Genomic DNA, 20,754 nt, shown 5'->3' on the forward strand with positions numbered 1-20,754 from the left:
AAAGGAAAGGAAAGGAAGAGCCCCTGAGGAGATGAAAATTCTTCATCAATAGTCCTGGAACTCTTTGTAGAGCAGGCTGGCCTTGAACTCACAGAGATCCACCTGCCTCTGCCTCCCGTAGTGTTGGGACTAAAGGTGTGCACCACCACGCCCAGCATAGCTCCACTTCTTCTACCTAACCCTAATCCCCAGCCTTGTCAGTTAGTAATCATATACATCAATTGGTCACTTAGGATTATGGATGATTGGTTTTAGGACCCTCCTCTGGTGATACCTACATTAATGGATGCTCAAAGTCCTTGTACGACACTGAGATGCTATGGTTATAAATTAGTGGTAGAGATTTTTTTACCAGTGTGTGAAAGCCCTAATATTTAACTGCCAGCACTACAAAAAGTAAAATAAAATAAACACAGTATTTGAACATAGCTTCCCTACTTTGTTCCATATACTTAAAATTATCTTTAAATTACTATTTATTCTTACAACAATTTAAATGCTATGTAGTTATTTTAATTGGTTAGGGAATGGTGACAGGAAAACTACCTGTGTGTATTTGATACAGATTCAGTTTTATTTTTATGGCTGTTATTAAACTCCGGGCCTTTCATATGCTAGATAAATGCACTCCCACCCCATTTTTTTACATCTGTTTACTGTGTGTGCATTCTCACATGCTATGATGTACACGTGGAGGTAATAGCCCTGGCAGTCCTGTGTTGTTTTAAAAACAACAATCCCAATTGTTCAATTTTACCAATATAAAGGCACGTGAGCCAGACACTAGGATAAAGTCTACTAACTAACTCAGAGAGGCAGAGAAAGCATCCAGCTGACCTTCCTATTCAGCTCACATCCCAGAGGAAAGAGCCTTTCTTACTCAGCTTGAGAGACCAAAGAATCAAAAATTAGGTTTTTGGGTTACTGAGCTAAAAAGTTTCATACATATCTGGCCAGCTGCAGGGAAAAGCTGACCTTGCTGCACTCCTTTTCACTTATTAGCGATACTGTTGTCAAGAAACCGGCCGAATGGCTTCCACCTCTTTACAAAAGTCACGTGGCTTTGCTCCTGGAAATAGCACAGACTGAGCAAATAGCCCTTTTCCCTTCGAAACAGCCTACCAGCCAAGGATAAGACGTTCCAACTGTAGTCCGAGGCCAGCCGCTGCCCCCCCTTCCCGCCAGAACAGAAAAGCCTTCCCACAGCAAATCCTTTTGAAATGTAGCCTCCCCTTTTATGTTTTAACTAATAGACCATTGCCAGATTGGAATCGCCCTGATTTGGGCACACAGGGAAGGGACTAAGACCTAGAAATCACCCTCAAACTGGAGTCCCGGGGCTCTCAGCTGGATACCAATGCCTTGGTGTCTGTGGGAGTCCCAGCTTGAGCTGCAAATAACTATCCTTGCGTGTTTTGCCAACAGACTTGACTCCTAGTGGTCTTTGGGGGAGGGGGGGGGCCTCAGGAATCTGGCCTAACAAGCTCATACCTCAGAGGAAAAAGCTTTTCTTACTCAGCTCATGTCCTAGATGGAAAAAGCCAGAAGCCACTTTTTCTTCTCTATACATTTTTAAAATGCCCTTCAACTCAAAGCCCTACCTTTCTTTTTAATCCCTGTCAGCTGGTTACTTTCTCTGCCTCTTGATCTAGGGTGAACTTTATTTACTCTTGTTTACAGAATGCTTTTAGATTAAAGTTGTATGCTAGGCAGTCAGACAACAGCCACCTGTTTACAATAAACTGAAAGTTCTTGGATTAAAGGTGTGTGCTATGGCTGAGCCACCCTACAAGTAGAAAAAGGTTTTTACAATTAATTCACAATGAGATCAAATATCCTGCAACAGTCCTGAACTTACTTTGTAGACCAGGCTGGCCTCAAACTCACCTCCTGCATCTGTTTCCCAAGGGCTGGTTTTAAAAGTGTGTACCACCATGCCCAGTTCTTTAAATTATATTTTTAAAGATTTTTTTTATTATTTTTCATGTGTAGGTTCGTGTGTGTGTGTGTGTGTGTGTGTGTGTGTGTGTGTGTGTGTGTGGTTTGCCTAAGCGTGCTTGCAAACGTAGGTGCCTATGTAGACCAGAGGCACTGGATTCCCTGGAACTGGAGTTATAGTTGTAAGCTACCTGATGTGGCTGCTGGGATCTGAACTAGGGTTCTCTGGAAAAGGAGTAAGTGCTTTAACCAGTGAAGCATCTCTCTAGTCCCTTAAATTATATTTTTAAAATTAGCTTTAAAAGCACTTTCTTTTTTGTTTATTTTTCTCTTTTAATAAATAAAATCATTTTATTCTAATTAGCTTACAAACAAAACCATCACACAGTTAGTTTAGTGAAACCACTAATACACTTCCCCAATCCCAAATTCTATAGATCTCAATGAATTTCCATACAGTTAGAATGGCCATTCTAAAGCAATGAAGCTTCACTTAGGATGCTACACATTCATTATTAATTTTCATTTATTTACCCACCATAAAAAAAGAAAAAAGTACAATGAAATTGAAACTAGAAAAAGAAGTTTCTATGATACTTTTTTCATACATATCTAGTTTTCAATTAATCCATCTCCCTCTGTTTCCCCCCTCCACTGCCATCCCTTCTTCCCCCACCCTCATCCCTATTTAAACTTTGAGACCCCAATGGTCTCCCCCTTTACTGTAATATCACGTGTTCTACTATCCTCTCCCTAGGTAAGGCCTCTTTCTATTGTCTACTCTCCTGACTTCTACAGCTACTCCAAATTAAATACATAAATATAAAAATATGAAGATAGGCTCACATATGAGAAAGAACATGCAACATTTATATTGCTATGCCTGGGTTAACCCACTCAAAATTATTTTTCTAGTTCCAACCATTTTTCTGCAAATTTCATTTTTCTTTACAGCTGAATAAATTTCTGTTGTGTATGTATACCATATTTTCATTATGTATTCATCAGTTGATAGGCATCAAAGCTAATTCCATTTCCTGGCTATTATAAGTAGATAGAGCAGCAGTGAATCTGGATGTGTAAGTAACACTGTCAAAAAACATAAAGTCATTTGGGTGTATGCCCAGGTATATCTGAGTCATTTGGCAGTTCTATTTGTAGATTTTTGAGAAAGGTCCACACTGATTTTTATAATAATTTACACTCCCACCAACAGTGTATACCAACTCTTCCCTAAGAGTTCCCCCTTTCCTGAATCATTCCCAGAATTTGCTGCCATCTGTTTTTGTTCTGTTGTTGTATTTGATAAAAGTCATTCTGACAGGGGTGAAATGGAAGCTCAAAGCACTTTTAATTTACATTTCCCTGATGACACATCAGGGAAATGATGTTGTGCACATTTTAAAATGTTTATTGTCAACTTGTATTTCTTCTTTTGAGAACTCTCTTTCTGTTCCATATCCCCTACCCACCCCCTTTGTTTGTTTGTTTGTTTTGTTTTTTCTTTTTTTGAGACAAGATTCGCCCATGAAACCCTGGATGTCCTGGAACTCTCTCTGTACACCAGGCTGGTGAGATCCACTACCTGCTTCTGCCTCCCAATTACTGTGATTAAAGGCATGTGGCACCACCACTTGGCAGGCCGTTTTATTTTTAAATAGGTTGCTTTCTTTCTTGAAACAGGGTCTCATTGTATAGCACTGGCTGGCCTGGAACTCACTATATAGAATACAATGGCCTCGAACTCACAGACATTCCCCCTGCTGATATCTTCCAAGTACTGAGATCAAAGGCATGCACCACCATGTCAGGCTTGTTTGTTTTCTTGATGTTTAGTTTCTTGAGTTGTTTATTATTTTAGACACTAATTCTCTCTTGGATACATAGTTAGAAAAGATTTTCTCCATTCTGTATGTTGTCTCCACACTTGAGTGACAATTTCCTTTGGTGTTTAAAAGCTTTTTTAAAGAAAAATATTAATTTCTACCATTTTAAATATGTGTGCATAGCTGTGTCGGTGTGTGGGTATGTGCTGGTGAGTGTAGGTACCCTTGGAGTCATAGACGCAGAAAGTCCTTACTATGCCTGTATCTTGACACATACTCCCTAGGCTCCCTTCTAGAAATTTCAGGATTTGGGGCCTCTTGATGCAATCTTTGATCCTTTTCAAGTTGAACGTTATGTATGGTGAAAGATAAAAAAAAAATAATAATCATTCTATGCGTCTACATGCAGCTATCCAGTTTTCCCACAATTATTTGTTGAAGAGGCTTTCTTTTCTCCAAGATCTAGTGGCTGTGATTGTGTGGCCTTGTATCTAGATCCCCTAATTCATTCAGTTGATCCATATTTTTGTAGGATGTTTGATCTCACTGTGAACCCCAAAATTGTGAACGGTTTCTTGTTTGGGGTGGTTGAGCCCTACCACACACCTTTAATCCAAGAACTTTCTGTTTATTGTAAACAGGCAATTAAGGTGTGGTTCACACAGCCCTAGCACATGCCTTTAATCCAAGAGCTTTCTGTACACCGGATTTGATAAAGTTAAGCCTAGGCCAAGAGACGGAGCAAGAAACCAGCTGATAGGGATTAAAGAGTAGGAGAGACTTTTTGTTGAGGGGTAGTTAAGATATATGTAGAGAAGTAGAAAAGGCTTTTTAGCTTAAGCTCTGTCTTTAGCTTAAGCTTCAACTCCTCAGTTCCCTGGCTTTTTAGGCTTTCAGCTAGCAAGCCTTGGACTTTTTGGCTTTTTCTTCCTGGACTGTCAGTGGAGCTAGTGAGCCTTTTGGGTTTTTTCCATCCACACCTGAAGGGAGAAGGAAGGTCAGCTGGGTGCTTTCCCTGCCTCTCTGAGCTAATAGGTTTTCACCCCAGCATCTGGCTCCTGAGTTTTTATTGGTAAAATAGAACAGTTGATATTTTCATTTTTTATTATAACAATACCATATGAATGATTTTGTGCCAGTATTGTAATACTTTTTTTTTTTTTTTTTTTTTACTATAGCCCTGTAGTAAAACTTGAAATCAGGTACAGTGATACCTCCAGCAGATACCAGATACCTCTTTGCTCAGGATTGCCTCAGCTATCTGGGGTTCTTTGCGCTTCATATTAATTTAAAAATGTTTATTTCTGTGAAGAATATCACTGGAATTAGGACTGGGGTTGCACTGAATCTGTAAATTGGTTTTGGTAGGATGGTCACTTTCACAATATTAATTCTTCAAATCCATGAGCACAAGAGGTCTTTCCACTGTAGACCTCTTTCACATCCCTGGTTAGGTTAATTCCAAAGTATTTTCTATGCTATTGAGAATGGAATTGTTTCCATTATTTCTTTCTCAGTATGTTTGTTATTGACAAAAGAAAGATGCGATTTTGTACATTAATTTGTATCCTGCCACTTTGATGAGAGTGTTTATCAGTTCTAAGAGTTGCCTGGTGGTGTCTTCAGGGGATCTTAAGTATAGAATCGATCATCTCCAAATTGAGTTATTTGGACTTCCTCCTTTCCTCAGTTCATCCCTTTTGTTTGCTTATCATATTATTGCGCTAGCAATGACTTTAAGCACTATATTGAATAAATGTAGAAAGAGTGAACTCCCTGTTTTGTTCCTGATCTTAACAGGAATGTTTGTGGTTTTCTCCATTTAATATGATGTTGGCTATATGTCTGTCACATATAGCCTTTATTATGTTGAGTTTTTTTTTTTAACATGAAGTGATGTTAGACTATGTCAAAAAAGCCTTTTCTAGGACTATCACGATGACAATGTGATTTCTGTTCTTGAGTTCATTTATGAAATTTATGACATGTATTAATTTACATATATTGAACCATTCCTACATATACGGAATAAAGCCAACTTTATCATGGTAAATGCTCTTGGGGGAGGGAGTTGTTGTTAAAGACAAGGTCGCCCTACATACCCCTGGCTATCCTGAAACTCACTGTGTAGACCAGGCTGACCTTAAACTCACAGAGGTCCATCTGCTTCTGCCTCCTGAGTGCTGGGATTAAAGGCATGCACCACCATGCCTGGCCCATGAATAATCTTTTTTAGTGTGTTTTTGAACTGTTTGGTATCTCACTGAACTTGGAACTTACTAGTTCGGGTATATTGGCTAGCCAACAACATTTTGAAAGAGTGCTAGAGATCCAAACTCAGGTCCCCATGTAAGCACTTTAAGCTATCTCCTCAGCCACTAAAACATTTAATAACATATTTTATTTAACAGAAAATGCCCCATACAATGTAATTTTAACATAGAAGCAATATAAATAGCTACTTTCACATTTTAAAAGGTCTTTGAAATGTTCTGCATAATTTTAAAATACAAGCAATGTGGAAAAAAGGAATAAATTACTAATCTTGCATTCTTTCTTCTAAGTCACTGAAATGTTATGTTTTCAAGAAAATACTTGCATATAAATTTATATTAGTTATTTTAATGTTTTTCTTCTAAATTGAGATAGAGCTTATCACTAAAAATATAAATAATAAAAGAAATTATTTTGCTATTTTTTAAGTCTTTTCTCTAAGTCTCTAAAGTAGTTTATAATTTCATGAGTATGCAATAAGAACAAAACTAAGTTAAATTATTCCTTAAGTCAGTCTGAAATGTCATATTTTACCATTTCAGCCTGGAAATCATAAATATATTATTGTTTTTACATTTTTCTTTCTTACTGTATTTAAAATACAATCTTCACTTCAACAAGAGAACATTATACACAATTATCAGTTGTTTTCCATTCTTTTTTTGATACAAAGTAATTGAGATACAGTAGTGATAGCATTTTAACATGTGATAAGAACAGTTTACATGCTTTTACTTTGTTTTAAATGCCTCATATCATTTAACGTGTAAACAGTATAAGTTAGTGACTAGTGATTCTATATCCTTTGTTGTTTACTCAGTCTTACATATAGAATGTATCTCTTATGCATTCTGGAGTGGCCAGATTCTAGGGCTTCATGGTAGACAGGACAATTTAGTGGAAGAGCAAGTACACATGAAATGACTCATGCCATTAAAAAAAAGTACACAGGATGCACTAAAAGACAGAAGATGCCCAGATATTTTGGTTCTGTTGCTCTCTTTGTGGAGTTCCTGTCCTCTCCAAGTTCCACTATCTCTGAGACTAATACTCCAACCAAGGACCATTCATGGATATAACCTAGAACCCCTGCACAGTTATAGCCCATGGCAGCTCAGTCTCCAAGTGGGTTCCCTAGTAAGGGGCACAGGGACTCCCTCTGACATAAACTCAGTGGCTGGCTCTTTGATCACCTGCCCCTGAGGGAGGGGGGAGCCTTACCAGGCCACAGAGAAAGACAACACAGCCAGTCCTGATGAGACCTGATAAGCTAGGGTCAGATGTTAGGGGAGGAGGACCTCGCTATCAGTGGACTTGGAAAGGGAAATGGGAGGAGATGAAGGAGGGAGGGAGTGTGGGATTAGGAGGGAATGAGGAGGGGGCTACAGCTGGGATACAAAGTGAATAAAGTATAATTAATATAAAAATAAAAAATTAATTAAAAAAGCAGAAGATGCAAGAAAAGATGACTGGCTATCCAATTTTATCACCTACTCATTTCTTATTCTATACCTGTAGTTAGTTATAGCAATATATTTTCAGTTACAAGGCTGAAAGTATAGCACAGTGGTAGAATACTTACCTAGCATGTACAATATCTTGGGTTCCATCCTAATTATGGCAAAAAAAAAAAAGTATAGCCAAGTTCTGATGGTACATACCTTTAAGCACAGTAGAAGCAAAGGTAAACAGATCTTTATGAATTTGAGGCCAGTCTGGTCTACATAGAGAGTTTGAGGCCAACCAAGGCTACATAAAGTAAAATAAATCATGTACATACATAATTTTCAGTTATATAAGTGGGTCATACTATCTTACCCAAGGAAGCCAGAGCAATTTAACATCTTCCAGAAACACTCTCCATAACCTTATGAACTTGGTAAATGCTTACTCATTCTCTAGGCCTCTATTTACTTTGTATATATACAAATGACATCACTGCCTACTGAGGTGGTCCTCAATATAGAACAATGGCTCTTAGAGTCTGGTGAATAAAAGAAGTACTGAGATTTAAAAAAAATCTTTGTGTCTCACACTCAAAATAAATCTGATTCAGTGACTAGAGAATTGGTCTCATAAACAAGAATCCCTGGTGATTTACATGAAGGTTAAAAAGCCTTTATGAGGTTTATGAACCCTAAAAATCTGTGTAAAAATGTGTAAATGTGTGTGTATTTTTCTAGAAAGAGTTCGTAGTTCATATCATGTATGACCTTGAAAAAATTTTAAAACTTACTGACCAAAAGGAACAATAAAGCTAATTACTGGAAGAGAAATATAAATAGGGTGCTGTGGGAGCACAGATAAGAAAGCATATAAGTGTCCTAGGGAAGATAGGCAGCTTCACAGGAGAGTACCATGTTAGCAGGGTCTGATGAAGTGAGTATGAGTTCAACAGCAGAAAAGAAAATTGGTATTCTACACAAGAAAATACTATACATAAATCACAGAACTACAAAAGGAACACTTTACATTAAGCTTGAAATATTCGTGAGAAGGCACATGTGAACAACGAGAATAAAGACACGGTAGGGCCTTGTCTGTCACATTGAAGAGTTTGAACTCTGTAAGAAATAAAGAAGTAAGAGGGGCTGGAAAGATGGTTTAGCTATTAAGAGTGCATACTGCTACTGCAGAAGACCAGAGTTCAGTTCCAGCACCTACATCGGGCATCTCATAACTGCTTGTAACTCCAGCTCTAGTGCACTTGGTACCTCTGGACTCTACGGTTACCTGCATTTGTACATACCCACATACAGACACATACTTAAGCACACACGATTATAAAAACAAATCTTTACAAATGAATGGTTTTAGTTTGAATTTTTTGTATGTATCTGTGTATTACTAGTTATGCCTGTACAACATTTTTTTTTGAGATGGGATTTCTCTCTGTAGCCTTGGCTATCCTGGTACTTGCTCTGTAGACCAGGCTGACCTTGAACTCAGATCCGCCTGCCTCTGCCTCCCAGAGTGCTGGGATTAAAGGTGTGCACTACCACTGCCCAGCCCACAACACAATCTCTTATACATTGTATCATCTTTTCACCCCAAAAGTACTTTTAATTGAAATAAAACATATATGACATAAATTTTATCTTTTTAACCACTTGAAAATATATAATAACTTCTAGTTCAATCACAATGCTGTGCAACCACTACCACTATCTACTTCCAGAACACTTTTATCACCCAAAGAACCGCTGTGGCTATTAAGCAGCTATTTCCTATTAGTCACTGCTCATAACTCTTGGCAACCACTAATGTGAACTGTGTCCCTAAAAATTTGACTCCTATAAATATTACAATGGAATCATAAAATTATGTTTTTGTCTGTCTTTTTTCCCCATAAGACTGACATTTAGTTTATTTTGTAGCAATTATTACCTCTTTACTGGGTTATCCATATGATATATATCACACTTTGTGTATTTGTTTTTCATTAATATACATTGGCATTATTTCCTTTTTGGTGCTCTGATGAATAAATTCTTCTATGAACACTTGTACATGGAAGTTTGTTTTGTGTTTGTTTGTTTGTTTGTTTGAGAAGCTGGAGCACCTGTGAAGAAAGCTCTGTACTGATCTGCAGCCCCAGACCTTGTTTCTTTTGAGATGGGGCTATCACACTATGTAGTTCAGGCTGTCCTAGAACTTGTCATGAAGCCTACACTGATCTCATACTCACAATCCTCCTACCTCAATTTCCTGAATGCAAAGTTACAGCCCTGCACCACCATGCCCAGCTCACTGGAGAGATTTTAAAGCAAAGAACAAAAACATCAGACAGGTTAACTACAGTGATACTAAAAAAGTAAGTGAGAATGGGAAAGGGAGGAGATGGCTTCTGTAAAAATCTAAGCAAGAACAGATAAGGATATGTAAATTTAAAAGATGCTACATTCACAAAACCAAAAAAGGAGAGAAAAATGACATTAAGTTCATCATCTAAATATACATACTGTATACATCTAGGAATATTTCTTTGATATTTTCCTTATGGTCTTATTAAATACTAGTTCATAACATTAAAAAAGAAGCTAGAGAAGATACAAAATTAATAGTATGTGTGAAATTCAAAATAAGAAATAAAGATAAGGAGCTGGAGAGACGGCTCTATGGTTAGGAACACTGGCTGCTCTTCCAGAGGACCCAGGTTTCATTCCTAGAACCAGCTTTGCAGCTCACAACCACCCATAACTCCAGTTCCAGGGATTCTGACACCCTCTTCTGACCTCAATAGGCACTAGGCATGCATGTGGTACATTGACGTTCGTGCAAGCAAATCTCTCATCCACATAAAATCAACCTGTTTTAAAAAATAATGATAATAAAGAAGACAAAGATAATAAGCCAAATATGATATTAGACTTTTGAGCTTAAAACAAACAAACAAACAAACAAACAACAACAACAACAAAAACATAATCAGAGAAGGCTAGAGAGATGGCCCAGCTGTTAAAAGAATTTGCTGGTCTTGAAGAAAATCTGGGTTTGATTGCCAGCACCTACATGGTGGTTCACAGCCATTCATAACTCCAGTTCCGGGGGCTCCCATACCATTTTCTGACTTCCATAGGCACCAAGCAGGCACATAGTGTACATACATACATTCAGGCAAAACACACATAAAATAAAACGAATAAATCTTTTAAAAAGTAAAAGAAAACCAAAAAGAGGATTAAAAGAATAATTGAAACTGAGAACATGGGATGGTACAGAGGTTAAAGGTAGAGTATCAAACAGGCGTGGTGGCACATGCCTTCCCCAGCTCTTGGGAGGTGGAAACAAGAGAATCAGGAGTTCACAGTCATCTTTGCCCATACACCAAATTCAAGGACAGTCTCTATCTTTAAAAACAAAACAAATATATAGCAGAGAGTAAAGAGATCCAAAAAGAAAGGAAAGGAACACAGTGGTTTGAGATTCTTGTCTACTAAGCACTGCAGCCACTGTGTGGTTTCAAGGGGAGGGGACGGAAGGGAGGGGAGACTAGGGAAGGGGGGGAAAGGAAGGATCCGGGCATGGTGGCACACACCTTTAATCCTAGCACTGGAGAGGCAGATGCTGGTGGATCTCCATGGGTTCAAGGCCAGCCTGGTCTACAAACAGTTCCAGGAGAGCCAGGGCTGTTACACAAAGAAATGCTGTATTAAAAAAGGGGGGGCTGGAGGGACAGAAAAAAAAGCTTAATGTGAATATTTAGAAAGCAAAAGAGTCCAGTTGGTCCTTAGAAAGACTATACTGAGAATCTTTTTTGATACTGAAGATGAACTCAGAGCCTTGCTCAGGCAAAGTAGGTACTCTATCTCTATATAATACCATGTGCACCTAAACTGACTCTTAAAAGAAAATACCCCAAGCCATTAGTACAGAAAACCCTTCATGTAGAGAATACAAATGAGACCAAAAAAAAAAAAAAAAAAAAAGCAAAGACGGAAGTATCCTTTAAACATTTACCTTAGATTCCAACCTTTGCCTTTTCCTCCAGGTAATCAATAATCTCTCTAAGCAGTCTCACATGTCCCCATCCTCTTAACCTTCACCTAAATACTAGCCCATACTGCATTTCTATTTTCTGCTTTCACCTCTCCAGAGCTTCAGATTCTTAGATCCATTGTCTCATTCTTATTTCTTCCGTGGTATCTCTAAATACGTCTTAAATCAAAATTATCATCACCATGCCCACAAATCTGTTTCTCTGGTAATCCTTACATCAGTTGGTGGCACCATTTTCCTCCTAGGCAAAGCCAGACACCTAGAAGCCATCGTCTAGAATCCACTGACAAGGATGTGGAGGAAAAGCAATGCTTAAACACTGTTAGTGAGAATACAATCCTGTATGGCCAGTGTGGAAAATAGTATGTATGCTTCTCCAAATATTTAAAAAATAGAACTGCCATATGATCCATTAGTACCTTTTATTACTGGGTACAGATTGAGAAGAACTGAAATCAGTATGCTCAAGAGATACCTTCATTCCTATGTTCACTGTGGCAGTCTTCATTGTATCTGAGACAGAGAGTCACCAGAGTGTCCATCAGTGAAGAAACGGATAAAGAAAATATGCTGCTTATGTACAGACTGGACTATTATTTAGATCTTTTAAGTTAGATCATTTTATTAGAGAAAAAAACAGCCTGAACCTTGCCATTCTTGTGGTTGAGGTGGACTCGGAACCCAGATCCAGTGTAATCTGAGCCATTAGAGCAGTAACATGCACTCATGGACAATAAGAGCTTATTTAGCTTTTATGAAGAACAAAATCCTGTCATTTGCAATAACATAAATGAACTTCAAGGATATTACATGAAGTGAATTAAGCCAGGCTCAGAGAGACAAACATAAGAAAAATACTGCATGTTCCCAATTATATATGGAATCTAAACATGTTGAATTCATAGAAGTAGAGTAAAATACATAAACTGGGGTAGGTACATTGAGGAGGAGTTGGTCAAACAACGAAGAGTAATACGTTGAAGAGATCTACTGTACATCTTGCTTACTTGCTCTTAATAATTGTATATTATGCTATCGAAATTGTCTAACTGGGCATGGTAGTGCACACCTATAATCTCAGTGCTTGGAGAGGGGAGGCAGATGCAGGCGAATCTCTGCGATTTTAAGGCCAACCTGTTCTACAAGGTGGGTCCAGGATAGCCAAGACTACACAGAGAAACCCTGATTCAAAAAAAAAAAAATCAAACCAAAAGAAAGGAAAAGAAATTTCCATAACCAGACTTTAAAATAAGTATGTGAGATAATGCACATGTTAATGGCCCGATTTAGCCTTTCACAACGAGACACACCACAAATACAACCTTCACTTGTCAATTAAAAAATACAACCAGCTCAGCAGGTGAAGGCGCTTGTGCTACACCTGGTGACCTGAGTTCAATGTCCAGGAACCACATGATAAAAAGAAAGAACCAACTCCCATAAGCTGTCTGTCCTCTAACCCTCCATACTTGGGTGCATGCACCGTCACACGTGTACACACACACACACACACACACACACACACACACCGGACAATCTAAAAAAAAAAAAAGAAGATAAAATTTAAAAAAAAAAAAAACAAATAATAGCTACGTTTCACTAAAACAAATTATACTTGAAGCCCTACAACACTCTTCCCAACAGCCACAGAATGGACACTCAGGTGAGAGGGTGTTGCCAAATCTTTCCCTTGAGAAAAGATGAAGCTACAGTCTTAAGGTCTCAACGACATACAAAGATATAATTCTACCAAAGTTCACCTGGGGAAAACAATGAGTTTATAAAGCTTACTTACAGAACAATGGGTTTGGGATTGTACACAAGAGCATATTTAATCTTAAAGTAACCACTCTGGAAGGTCTGTACCCAACAGGGATTTTGGCTTCCCCATGGCTGGGTAAATAAAACATACTCCTCTTATCCTTCCTCACCTATATACTTAAACCCAGATATTCTCTCTTTTTTTTTTTTTTTTTTGATTCTCTTTTTTTTTAATTTTATTTTTTCTTATCAGTTACATTTTATTAACTCTGTATCCCAGCCGTGTCCCGATCCCTCATTCCCTCCCAGCCCCTCCCTCCCTCCCTCATCTCCAGTGCCCCTTTCCAAGTCCACTGATAGGGGGGACCTCCTCCCCTTTCATCTGATCCTGTTTTATCAGGTATCTTCAGGACTGGCTGCAAAGCCCTCCTCTGTGGCCTAACAGGACTGCTCCTCCCTTGAAACCCAGATATTCTCAACCTGTGAGTATGGTTAGGGTTTACCACAACATGAGGAACTGCATTCATTAAAAGGTCACAGCATTAGGAAGGTTAAGAGGCATTGTGTTAGTCCCTCTCAGAGACCCTAAGGCTAGATGCAATTGGGCAGAATTGCTTACAGCTGATGGGGAGAGTCAATGAACCTCCCCGACCCCTCCTTCCAAGAGTGACCATCCAGGCAACAAGCTTACCTGTGATGATCTTTGGTGAGCAAGCCCAGTTGAACTCCTGAAGGTGGCTGCAGTTTGGCCCAGTCTAGTCCTGTACAACAGAAGCAGAGAAATCCCCAACAGTCCTAGCCCTTACTTTCACATCTTCCCCTTTGTCATTCATTGCCTATAACTTTACAGTGCTTTTAATTTCACCTAAAACCAGAAAATCAAGCAGCAATACTGACCTACCCTTTTATTAGAGTAGGACAGGTTGATGACAACTGCAGTGGGTTGAAAAATGAATAACTAAAGATGGAGAAGGTAAACTTAGATATCCAATATTCATAGGTTTTGTTGGTTGATTTGGTTCAGCTCCATTTTTTATTTGTTTGTTTGTTTTGGATTTGTTTATTGTATTTTTAATACAAAGTCCAGGCTACCTTAAAACTCACTATGTAGCCCAGGCTGGCCTTAAAATTGGGGCAATCTTCCTGCCACAGCCTCCTGAGTGCTGAAATTATAGTCATGTACCATCATAATTAGCTATTAATGTTTGATAAATATATTTTAATGAAAGTGAAAAAAGGAATGAAATAATATTTTAAGAAAATGCAGATTTTTAGAACTGAAGAGATGGTTCAGTAGTTAAGAGCATTGGCTGCTCTTTCATGTTCTGTTCCTAGTAACCATATAGCAGCTCACAACCATCTGTAGCTCCAGTTTCAAGGGACCCAATGCCCTCTTCTAGATCCTGTAGACATCAGGCATACACATGGTGTATGTGTCCACACATGGACATACATACAGGAAAAACATGAAAACACATAAAATAAAAACTTAAAAAGAAAAGGCAGGATATCTGTTTCTGCACTGAGGGCTTGAGTATATTTGCATATATGTAAATATAGGGAAAAGCAACAATAAAGAGGAAGAAAGTAAAAATAAAATAGAAGGGGCTGGGGAGATATCTCAGGATAAAGCACTTGTCACATAAGCATAAAGACCACAGTTCAAATACCCAGAGCTTGTGTAAAGCCAAACATGGTAGCGCACATGTGTAATCCCAGCACATCTACAATGATATGAAAGGAGGAGACAAGAGAATTCCTTGAAATTCATGGGGTACATATACAGTAGTTTAAAAAAATAACAAATTAAAAAAATAAAAAACAGGAGACCATCTCCAACAAGGTGGAAGGTGAGGACCAATACCCAAGGTTGTCTCTGGCCTCAATACATATGTGTGGCACATGTGCTGACACTCACACATGGCAAAGTATGGTGACACATGCTTTTAACCCTATTACTCAGGAAGTAGAAGCAAGTTTACAAGTTTAATGTTAGCCTCAATTACATAGTGTGTTTAAGGTCAGCCTCTGTTACATGAGACCCTTCCTTAAAAAAAAAAGGTAACAAAAATATCCTTCTGGTACTGGAAATGTGGTAGAGACTGTACTTAATATACAAGAGATCTCAAGTTCAAGACACAACATAAAAGAATATTACCATATAAAGGATCTCTTTCTTATAGACTCAATAAACAATTCTGACCAAGAATTCCAGCCTCCTCCTGACTGCCTGTCGTCTCCTGCCATGTTCTATAGCTCCAGCTTCACCAGATCTCAGAATGGACCCCAACTGCTCCTGCTCCACCGGCAGCTCCTGCACCTGCTCCAGCTCCTGTGTCTGTAAGAACTGCAAACGCACTTCCTGCAAGAAGAGCTGCTGCTCCCGCTGCCCTGTGGGCTGCTCCAAGTGTGCCCAGGGCTGTGTGTGCAAGGGCCAGTGCACATGCTATGCCTGATGTGAGGACACAGCTGCTCCCATGTGTAAATAGTAGTGCTGGATCACCCCAGAGTTTTTCATACAGCTTCATCGTGTTTACCAACCCTCCTTTTCTACAAATTGTGTGAACAATAAAAGCCCATTTGGTTCTAGAAAAAAAAGAAAAGAAAAGAAAACAGAAAAAGAGAGAGAGAGAGAGAGAGGAAGGAAGGAAGGAAGGAAGGAAGGAAGAAAGAAAGAAAGAAAGAAAGAAAGAAAGAAAGAAAGAAAGAAAGAAAGAAAGAATGAATTCTGATTGCCTTCCTTCAAATGGGACAAAATGGTACTAAGTGGTGTAGGCTGGTGTGTAAGAGGTTCTGACCCTGAAACTTCTACAAACTGCTCCAAGAGATACCTATTTGCGTATCTGCCTGTGAGTAGTCTATCACTCAACAGTTCACAGTTCACAGTTCTTTCCACAGCCCAATGACAGTGGCAACGTATTGAGCCCTGAGTATGTGGAAGGGAACCTTCTATGAGATTTCCATGCTTTTTTCTATAATTCTTATGACAACTATATAAGCATTATTAATGTATTTAGTAGAAAAAGAAACTGAGGTAATTTTGCCTAAATCTTAAAGACGTAATTACATAGCTAACACTTCAATGAGAAAAGAAGACTCCGTTATAATTACCAACTTCTGCCCATTTTTACTTCAAAGTGTATTTCCTTTCTACTTAACCTTGCCTTCATAGATATTTTTATTACTGTTCAGCCTAGTTTTCTTCATTCTTGAAGTCCAGCCAGATTTCAAAACAGACTTTGTTCTCCCAGTTCTCCCAGTTTTTACACTGACTACCACTCCGCTGGATTCCAGCACAGCCCTCATGCCCTCTCCCTCTGTTTGTATCTCAGGCCTTAACTTCTCCTCCAGGGCCTAAGATTCCTATCTATATTTTCCCATCTTTTCTCTATTTGCTTTTTTTTTCTTTCTCATTCTTTTTAGAGAGCCAGATCCTATATAATTAGTCCATCCAGACCACTCACCTGGCGCCACCAGATCAACACAGATTGCCTCACACACTGGAATTCTAACTTCCCAAGAGCTCAGTATCACAAGTCACAGAGAAGAGAGGAATACATAAGCAACAGATTTTTGTTATCTCTTTTCTGATGGCTGTTAAAATAAAGAATAAGTATGACATCAATAAGGGTAACTATCAAATGCCTCCATGGTGTTTCAAAGTAGAATTCAATTTGAAAAGACTACAACATGGCAATAGTTGTTCTGCTGTTGCCAACCAGTATCAACTATACAGTATTAATAGAGAAAAATACAGAAAGTCACAAAGCTCTTTCCCAGAAAACCAGCTGCCCTCACGCTCTCTATTGCTAACAGCCATGCATCTCAGTATCAAATTATTCCATTGTTCATCCAGCCTATAATCAATGGTTGCATGGACAGAAGAGATATTAGATTACCACTGTGGCAATTTATCATCTTAAGGTTTTCATAGCTAGCGCTCTACATCTGTCTCATCATTTCTCTACATTTGGTCTTCTTGACCTCTAGCTGTGTACCTTAAACACATATTAACACCATCATAGAAAATACAGTTAGGGCAACACTGCACACTGCAGCAGTTCCTACACAGCCCTCTACATATTGTGAGTTGCAAACAGCCCTGGGAAAGGAACAGTAAAAACCCTATTCCAAAATGTCAATATATTTTAAAGCTCTAATTTTCAAATTAAAATAGATCAAAATTCATAGGTCACAGGACACAATCTAGGAATAACCTATTTTATACTGGACTTAATTCTTGCCAAAATTATATTAATTTTATGTTAGCATTAATAACATCAGTTATAGATCACTTATTTCTTACACATAATAGCACATGCCTGTAATCCCAGTACTCATGAGGCTGAGACAAAAAGATCACCCACAAGTCTGAAGCTAACCTGGGCTACATAACCTGGGTATTAAGCCAGCATAGGCTATAAAGACCCTGTCTCAAAAGTGTGGGCATGTGTATGTGTGTGTATGCATAGGTGTCTATGCTGGGAATTGAACTCCAGGTCCTACACATACGAGCTACATACTCTAAAGCTAAACTACACCCCTAGCTCTTAATTTGACATTTGAAATAATCATTGTCTTCCAAAGTTGTCAAATTACTTTGCAGCCACCAACCAACATCAGTAATTTTCCTGAGCTATAAATAAAACAGTTTTAAAATGTCCTTACTATACCATGTGTATAACAGTGTTTTGCTTTTGTTTTGTTTTGTTTGTTTTGTTTTTTGAGACAGGATTTCTCTGTGTAGCCCTGGCTGTCCTAGAACTCACTCTGTAGATCAGCCTGGCTTTGAACTCAGACATCTGCCTGCCTCTGCCTCCGAGCGCTGGGACTGAAGGTGTGTGCTGCCACTACCTAACCATAACAGTGTTTTAACAATAATTAGTTTAGTTATATCTTAAACTCAAACCAATTACATAGTTAAATATTATTTTTTATAATATATCTAACTGTGCCCTATACTTGGGGGCAGGAGAAAACAAACTATCCACTGTTTCCTAAAGATAGTTGGCCTTTGGTCATTTCCATCCATTCAGCCTCTCTTCTTAATGGTACTCTGTCATCCCAAAGTATGCTGTTGCCCTTGCAAAGCTCTTAACTTGAGGCTTTTCACTTTCCTTTGCTCATCCTGCCATATAAGTTAAGATCAGACTAGTATTTTTATATTTTCCCTCACTGAATCCCCAAAGTATTATTTTACCATTTTAGCTCATAGCCTCTGTTTCTTTGATGTTCATACTATGCAATTACAGCACTCTCTAAGTGTTAAATGACCTCCAGAACTTCCCCTATATTCACTGCTGACTTTGGGACCAATTGCTTTCCTTCCATCTTCTAGTTCCTAAAAACTTTCATCATCCCCCTTGATGATCTAACGTCTAAATTTTACAACTCCTAGGCATAGCAGTGTCTAATGTATTCATGTTCATTCTGTTCTGATTATTGATTTCTGTAGCAACAGATAGTGCACTCTCAGAACTTCTTTTCTGCCTACCTCTCCTATACCTTACATCCCCTAAGTTTAACTTCCTCAAGGCTTAATTCACTAACCCTTTTGTCTCCCTCCGCCCCAACTAGGGCTGGGATTACAGGCATGCACCTAGTTCCCCTCTTACCTAGTCTCTGTAAGCCTGGGCTGACCTTAAACATGGATCTTCCTGTCTCAGCCTCCCAAGCAGTTGCCATTACAGGTCTGCAGTACTGGGCCAACAGCAACTAACTTATTCTACAGTTAGACCTCATTTCTTCTTTTACCAAGTAAAGACTCCATAGGCAGTGGGACTTTAGTCTCTTTCCCACCATACCATGTCAGTCCCCATCCAAAAGTATTATCCTTTGCTACAAACTACAAAGTACTGATAAGTGAAATCTACTTGTAGCTACCAATTTTCCCTCCATACAATCCATCCTTCACTGCTATCAAAATGATCTTTTTCTGGGGACTGATGAGATGGATCAGTAGAAAGGTGTTTGCCAGAAAACCTGATGACACAGGTATAATACTCAGGACTCACATGGTGGGAAAAAAAATGAAAGTAATCTTCCTGAAAGTAATCTTCCAACCACCACACACAGGCCATAGCATGTGCACGCGCGCGCGCGCGCACACACACACACACACACACACACACACACAAAATATATCTAAATTTTTTAAAATTATCTTTTTTAAAAACTGATAAAATTATGTATTTATGGTATACAATATGATGTTTTGAAATATCTTGGAATGTAGACTGGATAAATCAAGCTAATTACCATGGCATTATCTCACATATTTATCATTTTTTCAGTAAGAACACTTAAGAACTCTCTTTCAAAACATAGATTAGGCAGGAATCCTGGAACTGTGAAAATCCTGTTCCTGAAAAATGATAAAGCTATACAGATTTGTGAAAAACAATTCTTTTAAGACCTAAAAACATATCAATATAAAATTAATAAATGTTTTAGAGGACCTATGTTATCCTTATGTTTTAAAAAGGTGAGACTATAGTGTTTTTAGCCAAAGACAGTTCCCATCTCCCTCTCCAGGTCCCTGAAGAAAACTGTACAAGAACAAGGCAGGGCAAGCCATCTCAAAACCCAGCAACTTGGCTGCAGAGGGGAATTACATGAGCAGGCTAATCACAAACTGTCCCATTCCCAGGGGAATTAAAAAAAAAAAAACAGCAAAGTCAGTGTCCTATAATAAGAAAAAGCAAACATCACAGTTACCTCCACTCACAATACTAGTTGAAATAAGCAAAAGAAGAACCTGACCAATGTCTGACACAGGAATCCAGAAAACAAACCAACTAACTTGTAAGACTCCTCGATTCCCTGGTGATCTGGAAGGCTGTGTGCATAATGCCAGGCTGTACTCAGCTTGGAACACTAAAAAGAAACCTCATATCTGCATTTTCCTGACAGAATGAGAGTTGCTCAGACACAGAGGAGACATAACAAAAGGAGACTTTGAGTATGTTCTCAATACTATCATACTATCATACCACATACTATCTCATCAAAAAACAATGGAAGACACCTTGGCCCAAGGTATTCAAGAACAACTTCTAACCAATCATTGGCTATCCTGACATAAATTAGGTTTAGAAGTGAAACTAAGTTTAGAAGTAAAAAATAACTGGGGCTGGAAAGAGATGGCTTAGCAGTTAAGAGCATTGGCTGCTCTTCCAGAGGACCTAGGTTCAATTCTCAGCACCCAGGTCTAAAGCACTAAACAAATTTTTAACAACCACAATTTCTGGGAGTAGGGATCAGAATTATAGTTTCTTTTCTAAAATGCTGTACACCCAACTAGCACATGGCAGCTCAAAATTGTCTGTGACTCCAGTTCTAGGAAATCCAACACCCTTGAACAGACACACATGCAGGCAAAACATCAATGTATGTAAAAAACTAAAATAAATTAATAATTTACATCTTTAAAAATTTTTAAATGAAACAGAGGGTG

The 20,754-nt window shown here is 38.5% G+C and overlaps 2 protein-coding genes across 4 annotated transcripts in view; one reads left to right on the forward strand and one right to left on the reverse strand.

Moving 5' to 3' along the window:
• Positions 1 to 20,754, reverse strand: part of Snx12 (sorting nexin 12) — a 129,777-nt gene that overhangs the window by 69,654 nt on the left and 39,369 nt on the right. The window lies entirely within an intron of this gene.
• On the forward strand, positions 15,555 to 15,754 carry LOC110564653 (metallothionein-1-like). The gene has a single exon (XM_060374869.1). It carries the CDS (start codon positions 15,578 to 15,580, stop codon positions 15,752 to 15,754), a length of 177 nt encoding a protein of 58 aa, XP_060230852.1. The 5' UTR covers positions 15,555 to 15,577.

The sequence above is a fragment of the Meriones unguiculatus genome, chromosome X (assembly GCF_030254825.1).
Source record: "Meriones unguiculatus strain TT.TT164.6M chromosome X, Bangor_MerUng_6.1, whole genome shotgun sequence".
In the NCBI taxonomy this organism is placed as follows: Eukaryota; Metazoa; Chordata; class Mammalia; order Rodentia; family Muridae; genus Meriones; species Meriones unguiculatus.